The sequence below is a fragment of the Zeugodacus cucurbitae genome, chromosome 2 (genome assembly GCF_028554725.1).
Source record: "Zeugodacus cucurbitae isolate PBARC_wt_2022May chromosome 2, idZeuCucr1.2, whole genome shotgun sequence".
In the NCBI taxonomy this organism is placed as follows: Eukaryota; Metazoa; Arthropoda; class Insecta; order Diptera; family Tephritidae; genus Zeugodacus; species Zeugodacus cucurbitae.
Genome location: NC_071667.1, coordinates 82,838,850 through 82,849,559, shown reverse-complemented (window position 1 = coordinate 82,849,559; position 10,710 = coordinate 82,838,850). Strand labels below are relative to the sequence as shown.

Below are 10,710 nucleotides of genomic sequence, written 5' to 3'. Positions count from 1 at the left end.
TGCGGCAGTTTGCCTTAGCTTAACCGGTAACTCTACAGAGGTGTTGTGCGGCAATGGCGCTGTCAGTGTGTTGTCAACCATTCGAGTAGAAAGTTTGTGGCGATACGCTTGCGGCAACTCACAGCGACTTACCTACAACAAAGTATGAAGGCATTATTGTACTACTTGCCTAGCATTTAAAGCATTGGGAAAGGACACAGAGTGTGTGGCGGCAGCGAAACTAAAGTGAATTTTTGGAAAATCAATTGCAGTGCAAGAAAACGAAAATAATTTCAAAATCGAAAGTGATTTCGCAATAAATTTTGAAAAGTTCGAAAATCAGTGTTTCGACGCCTTATACCGCGTGCCTGCCACACCAATTACTGCATTACGGGCAGCTGCTGTGTGGCTTTAGTGTAGTGTCTCAACGCGACGCGCTTCCGCAACACCCGTGCTACCCCTAATGCGGATATTGAAAGTGTACCTCAAGCGTTTGTGAAAAGTTTAAAAAGCGAATTTTGTTGTTTTTTTTTTGTGCTTGCAGACGAATCTATGCGTTAGCGTCGATCGGCCATATTTCCATATAACCAATATTCATAGTGTGGTATTCTAAGGTAGTGGCCGCATATCCTATAACGGGATTGTATAGTTAGAAACGCAACCGAGTCCACACCGCACGCAGCGTCACAGCACTTTTGTGTGTGCGAATCACTATTTTATTGGTGTGTGTGTGTCGAAGAAAAGGCTTCAAAATTAACTATTCAAAGTACCATCATAACGCTATGTCCTTGTCGGCCATAGCAAAGGTAAGTACTTCATGCAATGAATATACATACACATATAGACACATAGAAGTGTATGCATGTGGCTTTAAATTTTCATTTTTTTCAATGGCCGTTATATGCGTCGACGAAGAGTGCGAGTGCATTATGGTTGCAACTCTACTCTGTCGTTTGGCGCTGCATTTTAATTACACATTTGTTTTGTATGCGTTTTTTCAACTTTTTTGCGTTTTTCTCTTAAAATTATTCAATTTGCAAATTTCACTCATACCACGCTCTTAAGTTCTCTTCCCACAATGAGTGGTTTTTAGGCAAAAAGTGTGGCCAGATTCTGGTTTTTGTGGAAAGCTTAAAATATTTTGGGTGTTTTCCAACTTAATGTGGATGTTATTTGAATTTCATTGAATAGAATTCGGAAAAAATGGTTTTATTCTAAAAACTGTGATATACATATTATTCTTCAAAATAAAAAATAATAATAATTATATATGTATTCCAAAAATAACAAAAATTTGCGTTAAAAAATATAATAAAGTAAAAACAAATAATAATAATATTTTTTTTTCAAAAATAAAAATTACGGTATTTTTTTAACATCATACCACACCTAAAATAAAAGTGTTTGCTCCGAAAAATTCCAAAACATATAATTCCACCATTTTGTTTGTTAAAATTTGCATTAATTTTTTAAAACAACTTTGGTGGCTAAGGTCTCATATAAAAATATTTTTAAAAATTTAACCATCCGGTAGCACTAGTTCCCAGTTCCTGTGCTTCACATTTAACATGTTTTCCTGTTGTACGATTCCACTGAATTTCTTCCCATTTGCGCATGTGCCAGGGGTCACTCATACCTCTCGCAAAATTTTTGTGCTAGAAGAGGCAGTTAATGTTTTCTCAAACCACAGTTATGTTGCGCTCACACCGCTTTTTGGCGTTAAATGAAACTTTCGCGAGTATGAGTTGAGTTTTGTAAAAGTTTGCAAATTTCCTATGCACAAAGCAACCAACCCTTGTGGCTATTAGGGGAGCATATGATTGCCAACTAAAAAAATGAAGTATAATTTAAATTATAGCAAAAAAATTATAAAAACAAAAACCAACAAAAAAAAGAAATGAGGGTCAATATATATTTTAATTTTTGGAAATGTAGTGAAAAACTGTTGAGATTAATTATGAAAAATATAATGTGAATGATCATATTTTTATAAATATGCAGAGAAAAGCTCTCTGAGCGATTATAAATTGGAGTCATAAGCAACAAGTCTGGAAAGAGTGTAAAATTATTAAGTTTTATTGAAAATCAGTGTGATGCAGTTCTATGAAAGAGATCAATACATTTATTAGACTATATAGTGAAAGCTAGCTTCTAAAAGTACCATTCAATTTCAATATGCTACTACTGAAGAGGGATTTAATGACCTCAATCTTTATGAGTTATTTCTTCTATTCCATAAAACAAGTTAATAATATAGTTCACCTATCATTCCACTGTATTTCAATTATATTACCACTTCCTCATCAACTCAACTTTTGCGGTTAACTATGGCAACACTACATTACGCAAATCTTCAACGCAGGTTTTTAGGCGCTACGGGATTCAAACTTTATCTTCATGCCACTGTTATCGCTCTTCAACAGCGACATTCACCACACTCTCACTCCAACACACTGAGCAACTGAGTCTTACCAAGGCTGTTAGTGATAGGCGCTCACGGCTTGGCACGTGTACGTCGCTCATACTCCCAGCAAATGGCAGGCACCTCAATTTACTCTTACTCCTTGAATAACAACGCTCCCTCTCATCTCATTCATTTAGACTTCAATTCTTTAGGAGCATAATATTCAACCGGTATTTAAACACAAAACCAGCTGGAGCAACACGAAAAGCAAATAAATCAACGAACAAAGTGAGAAAAAGTGAAGAAAGTGGCGCATATAATGCAAGGCCGCCAGCGAGTTTCACTCAAAATCAAGCTAAGCCTACTTACGGCCTACAATGCTTGTATAAGTAGCGCCTGCCAGTGCTAGCGAGAGGTGAATGTCCTTAAAAGCCAACAAGCGCTCCCGATTCGCATGAAGCATAATGTTCGTGATGCTCACGTTGGAAAAGGTCAATCACCCGACCTTGGGGTGCGACACAGTTGGGCAACTCGTGGCATCAATAGCTTCATCATTATGACGTAGTTATGTGAAAGAGAGACCATTATTACATACATACCAGTATATGTAGCGCAGAATGGTCATTAACAAGTGTGGGTGTGTGCCGTTGCCAAATATAATAAATATATGTATGCAAATAGAAATAACTGTATATGTATGCACGAGCTCGTATAGTATATTATTGAGGCGAGTTCATTGAACTCGTGTATAAGTATGTCTGTATTTCTGCTTTGAAATATTTGCTGGTTGCTCCATTTCTTTATGGATAGTTCAAGGAGGAAACCGAAGTGTATTGAGTTTATACTAATTCTGTTTAGGTTTTTTGAGAATTTAATAGAGAGCCTTAAACAGGAAGACATGTGTAATTATTGTAGATATACACAAAATTTGACCCATATACTTGGCATAAAGTCCATATATATTATATTATGGTTGGGATAATTCTGGACCGGTTTCACTAATTTTCACCACCAAGCAATATTATATTCAGGATTATACGATCGTTTAATATCCCACGCTAAGATACCTCACATATGAACCGATATATATGGTATAAAGCCCACCTATGTTTGAAAACCCTATTAATAGATATATGGGAGCTTCTAGATCTTATCCACTTTTTTTGCACAGAGACACACTATTTTTATAAAGAGAAGCAAAGATTCCCTCTGAATTTATTTAAAATATATAAGAATTGTACCGATATTTTCGATACAAAATTGTCAGAGGGATTGAGGTTTTTGTGTTCGATATCTCCGGTCTGAGGGCTGTAAAAAGTGAACGAATCAGATGGAATTCAAAATTGTGTTATATGAGAAGAAGGCGTGGTTGTTAATTAATTTCTCTAATTTCATTCATAACATCAGGGTATCAATAAAGTAGTGTGTACCAAATTTCGTTGAAATTGTTCGAGCAGTTGTTGAGATATGGTTTTTGGATTAAAAGTAGAATTGACAGAGTAATATATTTGGAAAACTATAAATTATGTTGTCTGAGCTTAACATTAAGGTCCCGACTCATATATATATTTTCTTTCTATTTAGAGAATTTTAATTCGCTTTCGAGTATTTTTAAACATTCCTCAATTGGACCAGCTTTTCTTAAAAAGGTTCTAAAAAACATCTCTTTGCTGTTAAGACATGTTTTCAGTAAAGAGTCGATCTCCACATATAAAAAGCTCTCTTGTCTCTAATGACTCGGCAAATTTCGCATGCGTTCGAGACTCTTTTTTCGTGGGATTCGGCTAGCTATTATTTACATTTTATTATGCTATACAGAACCTTCTTCGACCAAAAATTTGGATTATATTTTGGATATATTTCGAAGAATTCTGATAAGATCGATTTTATTTATAACTTATTTTTTGGTATTAACGTAAATTAAGAGAAATGTTTTGTTGTTTACGAACAAAAATATTCCATTATCTTCCAAATTATAAGCGGTCAAAAGTTCCACAAGACCACCGCTAGTAGATGTGATAAGAAGGCTCGTGTTTCTACATATTATAAGACTCACATTTGTAATACATATAGGTAATAAATAAATGTGGTGCAAATAAAATTAATATTTTACCGGTTCTCTTCGGAATTTACATAAACAGCAAACAGAGCAATAAAGAAAACAAAACCAAAGAAAGACACCTGTGAATATGGACTTCAAAGCAAAATAAATAAACCAGTTGGGCCAGGTCATTTTTATGTGCATACATATGTACATACTCATATATAGTCCGGTTGGATACATGTTTTCTTTATAGAACTGTGCTTGATAAGTCAATATTCATACACACATACAATATTTCAGTAGATAAGCACATGAGCATATAAATATTTATGAATTGATGGGCTCGTCGCCACAACGTTTTAACACAGCTGAGGCTTCCAATTAATTTAAATATATAAAATCCAACCAAAAACATTTCCATTTCAAGTAAACAAGCTCATTAAATTCTCTAGCCAGCTAACTGAGCGCCATAGCGTGTTCCTCCAGTGCTTGTTGTGAGTTCGAAGCTTCCACAAGCGCTTTTTGCAACTAGATCGCTCTTATCTTGATACTATTTAAAACATATACTAATTTGTTATAGAATTTGAATATTAATATAAAATATTGAAAATGTCTGAATCTCTGTCCGATTCTTCTTTCCAAAATGACGCCGTCTCGGCATTGAAGCCAATACTCTACTCGTATTGGCGCAGTTCCTGTTCGTGGCGCGTGCGCATCGCGCTCAACTTGAAGGAAATCCCCTACGACATCAAACCGATCAGCTTAATCAAGTCGGGCGGTGAACAGCATTGCAATGAGTATCGTGAGGTCAATCCAATGGAGCAAGTGCCAGCGTTGCAAATCGGTAGGACTCATGTTTGTTATAAAGATATTTTATTTCATATAAATACATATATCTCTTGCTATTCACAGATGGTCACACGCTGATCGAATCGGTCGCCATCATGCACTATCTGGAGGAGACGCGTCCCCAACGTCCCTTACTGCCACAGGATGTGCACAAACGCGCAAAAGTACGTGAAATTGTCGAAATCATCTGTTCGGGCATACAACCACTGCAGAATCTGATTGTGCTCATTCATGTCGGTGAGGAGAAGAAGAAGGAATGGGCACAGCACTGGATTACGCGCGGTTTCCGCGCTGTCGAAAAAGCGCTCTCCACCTCGGCTGGTAAATATTGTGTGGGAGATGAGATTTCAATGGCCGATTGCTGTTTGGTGCCACAGGTCTTCAATGCAAGAAGGTACGTCTCTCATATATATAAGTGGTTTATAAAGCACAGTATAGGATCTTACTAATTATATACGGTTTTAGATTCCATGTCGATCTACGTCCATACCCGATTATCTTGCGTATCGATCGTGAATTGGAGGCTAATCCCGCCTTCCGTGCCGCACATCCCTCCAACCAACCAGACTGTCCACCGGAGCTGCCAAACAAATAGAATTTTCCGTCAACAACTGCGAAGCGCCGCAAAACTAAGAAGTGATTGCGAACAACACAACAACAAGAACAAGAACAACAATAGCAGCAACAACAACAATCATAACATGAACACCAGAGAACGACGCCAAATCTATCCTGGGGCGCATAAAATGATAAAAACAAACGATAAAATGTGGCACTTACAAGCAGTTGAAAAACAAATTTGAACAAACGAAACGAAGAAACACGAAGTGGTAAATCTGATGAAAATAAAAATTACAAGAAAACAAATTTTGAACGAAGAAATTGGCAAACTCATTGAGGCAGATGTGGCTAATTACATTCATATATGAAAATACACATGTATGTGGATATAAATTTGATAAAATTCTGCCAAAACCGTTAATTGAGGATCAGTAGAGTAGAGTGATGAGCCCACAAAGTGGCCTACGCTGAACCGCTATTTGATGATACAACAAAACAAAATAAAAATTTATCAATAAATATGAACAAAATTGTGAAATGCAACTCAAAGAGCAAGAAAGTAAATGTGAGAGAGCTAATCAATCATTTGAAAAGTGAGAAAGCATTAAAAAATTTGATTTAAAAAATATTTGGCAACAATTGTGAAAACTATCTAAAAGATATGAATATGTATTTTATAGATTACACTTGAAACACACACACACATACACAAATATACAAACAAAATCTATATTGTAAGCATTACTTAAAAGAGTAACTAAGTGAAAAATTATAAACAGTTAGTTTTAAAAATTAATTTTGAGATTTCGAAAATAAATTGAAAATAAAGTTTAAAAAATTTGAAGAACAAAACTAAATTAAAATGAAACTTGTGAAATTATGTACGAAAAGCAAAATTAAATTCAGGGATTTTTAAACAACTAGCACGGGAATAAGTGAAATTCGCGAAAAATGAAGACACACACACACAGCTACACATAAACGACAACAACAACACTAACAGACACATGAGCAAGCCACTGACCAAAAAACACCAAGCAATAACGGTGTAAACACAAAGAACTTGTAAGAAAAATACAAAAAATACAAAACACAAATAAAAGAGTACAAAATGCAGTAAATATATAAATTCATTGAAACCAAAAAGTACATAAAAGCATAAGCGAAACAAAAAATAATGAAAATAAAAATGAAAACTATTAACTTCCTAAAATGAAAAAATGAGCATGAAAAATTAAGCATTACATTAAGGTACAACAACAAAAAATGTATTTTAATAGTTGGACAACAATTAAGAAACTTAAACAACAAATATTATAATACTATTAAAAAAATATTTAACTATAGCGCATATTCACATGTAGAACTTCAAATCATCAAAATATTAATTTCTTCGATTTTTTTGGAATTTTTTAAAACAGCTGTATGAAAGATTTTGCCGATTTTTTGAAAATATTTAAAGATTTTCGACTGATTTACTGATTACTTATGTGTGAGATCTGTTGCTTGAAATACTTACAAAAAAATTATGTTGTAAAACAATGAAAACAACAAATCGAAACTTACTTTTATAGTGATCTATGAATGGTCTTCATCATAAGATGATTATGGTAGATTCTATTAAATACAACAGGTGTTCTGAATACGATTGTTTACAATTCAATCTATCTTTTCAGATTTAGGATTTCATATTTTTAATATTTAAACACTCAAACACGATTTCATAATCAAATTGTATTTCGTTTCCAAGTTAAGTCCATAAACTTCGTTGTCATCCAAAACAGAATTATAGTAATTATTATTAATTTTGATCAAAATGTTATAGTCAATCAAACTAATTTTTTCCGTGAGATTGAGTAATTTTCAAAAATTGTGCCAGTATTTTTTGGAAAATATTTTTTTAATTTATAAACTTGAACGAAAAATGATTAATTAATTATAATTTTTTAATAAGACTTTTTCGAGCTTCGAATCCAAATATTTCGATTTAGGAGATTAACTTCGAAAATTGGAGAATACACTTGCACATACTTATGGCTCAATCTGCTGAAAAAAAAATAAGTTTGGTCCAATACCAAGAAAAAAAGTCGATTTTGTTCAATAGTGTTATGATCTATATTTGGAAGATTTCAAACATACTCTGCTTTAGCATGTTAAAATTAAAAAAAAATGAAATTTTTAAGCATAAATTTTCAATATTCTGAAAAAATCTGCAAATTAAATGAAAATCATGTATCATTCTGAACTCCAACCTTTCACTTGAAACTTCAAGCATTGACTATATTTGTATGTAACTTCTCCACTAAGCTAAAATCATATGAAATCTTTCATCTACACATTTTTTAAAGTGAATATGCATAGTTAAATAAGCAAATTGAATAATTCAAGTGTCGGAACGTTGAAATACTTATGTGATGGATTACACGTACTGTAAGTTTACCTTTGTAGCGCTGGTGATTAAATTTCAATCAATAATCTAATATATAGTATATGTAATAATTCCAATGTCCTCTATGTATGTATGTATTGCAGATTAAACTGTATAGCAAAAATTAAAAAAAAAGTTTATAACAAATTTCAATAATCTTGCACAGAAAAAATCGGTTTTTAACTCAATGCAAATAGTTACTTACGCTAATGAATTACATGAAATTGTGTGTATTTCTGTATGTGCTTTAGTGACGCAAATTGGCAAGTAAAAAAATATTAAATGAAAAAGGTTAAACTTAACTTAACTTACATTTCCATGCGTAAATTTTCTGCAAACGAATACATAATTGTCATGTCATACAAACTTTTAATGAATAATAATAAAATAAATGCATACATTGTCTTAATCCTTCAAAACTTGAAGACTGTGAGTGTTTTATTTGCATAGTATAATGTTTTTTTCCTGTTTTATTGTTTCTTATTTATTGTTTCCAAAAAAAGCACGAAATAAAGTAGAAAATCAAATTTTAGTGGCACAAATAATAGAAGGAGTAATAATGTGTCTAGAACTACTCGAAACCATTTCCTTTGGATATTTTATTAATTTCATATATAAAAAAAATTTAAACTGATGGCAACCATACTTAAAACATTTCAAATACAAGCCCCAATTTGAAACTCAATCATTTTGATAAAACTATTTTTATATTCCCAAAAAATTCACATTGGATACAATAGATTTCAACCCAACTTAGATCTCTTGCGATCAGTGCAAATAATTGCATACTTTTAGGCTTCCGACTTAAGTTTGTAGATCACAGCTGTTTTCATAAAAATGAAAGCAGTCAAGACATGGCAATAAAGTAAATAACAAAGGAGAATGCGCAAAAAATTCGCACACAACAATCGGCTTGATAAGATATATGCTGATAAAGCCAACTTGGTGGTCGCTATTAAATCGTAAGAGAGCAGCTGTTAGTGTCTAAATAAATTCGTAAGTTCTAATAGTAAATCAAGCCTCTATCGAAATGAACGCAGCACTAAGGAGTCGGCAACTTTTCCAAAGTAATTGCATTTTGAAGATTTGCGGACAGCAAATTTCCGCTTCAGCGACACTTCCCAAACCAGTACAAACCAGTGAAAGCGCGAAGCCAATACTTTATTCCTATTGGCACAGTTCCTGCTCGTGGCGTGTACGCATTGCGCTCAACTGGAAGAATATACCATATGAGACGCGTGCCGTCAATTTACTTAAGCCGGGCGGTGAGCAACTTGCCGCAGAATATCGCGCGATTAATCCAACGGCGCAGGTGCCAACACTACTCATAGGTGATCGCTTCGTAACTAACTCCAATATAACTTAATCCAAATTTACTTAATGACTAGATGGCCATAGCATCATTGAGTCCATTGCCATTCTGCATTATTTGGAGGAGACGCGTCCACTGCCAGCCCTGCTGCCGCAAGATGCGCACCAACGCGCTCAGGTGCGTGAGATTGTAGAAGTTATAGCCTCAGGCATACAGCCATTACAAAATCTGAAAGTGCAGAAGTATGTCGGTAAGGAGAAGCGCAAGGAGTGGGCACAGCATTGGATCAATTGCGGTTTTCGTGCATTGGAACAAAGACTCTCCACTTCGGCGGGCAAATATTGTGTGGGCGATGAGGTTTCCATGGCCGATTGCTGTCTGCTGCCACAGGTCTTCAATGCCAGAAAGTAAGTAAGGCGAAGAGTGGGAAAGAGAGAGAGAGAGAGAGTGAAACATACTTTTATAAGCGAGAGTATTTAATGATTAATGATTGCTATTTGCTACTTTATTTGTAGATCTGACGTTGATATACGACAATATCCGATTATTTCACGCATCGAAGGTGAATTGGAGACGGTTCCAGCCTTTATCGCTGCCCATCCAACCAACCAACCGGACTGTCCGACGGAGTTATCTGGTAGATAAGATTTTGCGTAGTCGAAGATATACAAATACACTGCAAAAAATTGTTATTGTGACGCCGTTATGTTTAGCGTATACTTGTCTATGTACGTTATTCTGGAAATAAAATTGATCCTATTGAAATTAATTAGAATTCTTTCTATCCCAAAAACATTCCTCCATATTCATCAGACTTGAATCCTTGTGACTTTTTCCTATTTTAAAAAATAAAGAGAATCTTAAGTCTTTTTATAAGCATACGAGAAATCGCTGAAAGGCTATCCCAAAAATTGGGTTTGAGAAGTGTTTTGACGATTGGAAAAAGCGCTGACATTGAAGCCGACAGTATTAATATAGACGATTGAATTTTTTTCAAAAAACAAAAATTCCCGCTACTTTTTGAACACACCTCGTATTTGGCTTTTAAATGCTGCTGGAAATAAAATTGATTCGCTGAATATAATTAGAAATTCTTTGCCCTTAAACAAAAATCTATTCGGATACACCTAAAG

The 10,710-nt window shown here is 34.3% G+C and overlaps 2 protein-coding genes across 3 annotated transcripts; both read left to right on the top strand.

The window, feature by feature from the left end:
* On the top strand, positions 1–6,621 carry LOC105219486 (probable maleylacetoacetate isomerase 2). Of its 2 annotated transcripts, XM_011195663.3 has the most exons (5): positions 1–142; positions 524–785; positions 5,094–5,271; positions 5,340–5,670; positions 5,742–6,621. In XM_011195663.3, exons 2-5 carry the CDS (start codon positions 762–764, stop codon positions 5,869–5,871), a joined length of 663 nt encoding a protein of 220 aa, XP_011193965.1. In that variant the 5' UTR covers positions 1–142; positions 524–761; the 3' UTR covers positions 5,872–6,621. The 2 variants fall into 2 exon arrangements, with proteins under 2 accessions (XP_011193965.1, XP_011193958.1); XM_011195656.3 differs by lacking the exons at positions 1–142; positions 524–785 and having other exon boundaries at positions 4,928–5,271.
* Positions 6,622–9,158: 2,537 nt separating this feature from the next.
* On the top strand, positions 9,159–10,338 carry LOC105219482 (probable maleylacetoacetate isomerase 2). Its single transcript, XM_011195641.3, has 3 exons — positions 9,159–9,596; positions 9,654–9,984; positions 10,093–10,338. Exons 1-3 carry the CDS (start codon positions 9,296–9,298, stop codon positions 10,220–10,222), a joined length of 762 nt encoding a protein of 253 aa, XP_011193943.2. The 5' UTR covers positions 9,159–9,295; the 3' UTR covers positions 10,223–10,338.
* The last annotated feature ends 372 nt before the right edge of the window (positions 10,339–10,710 follow it).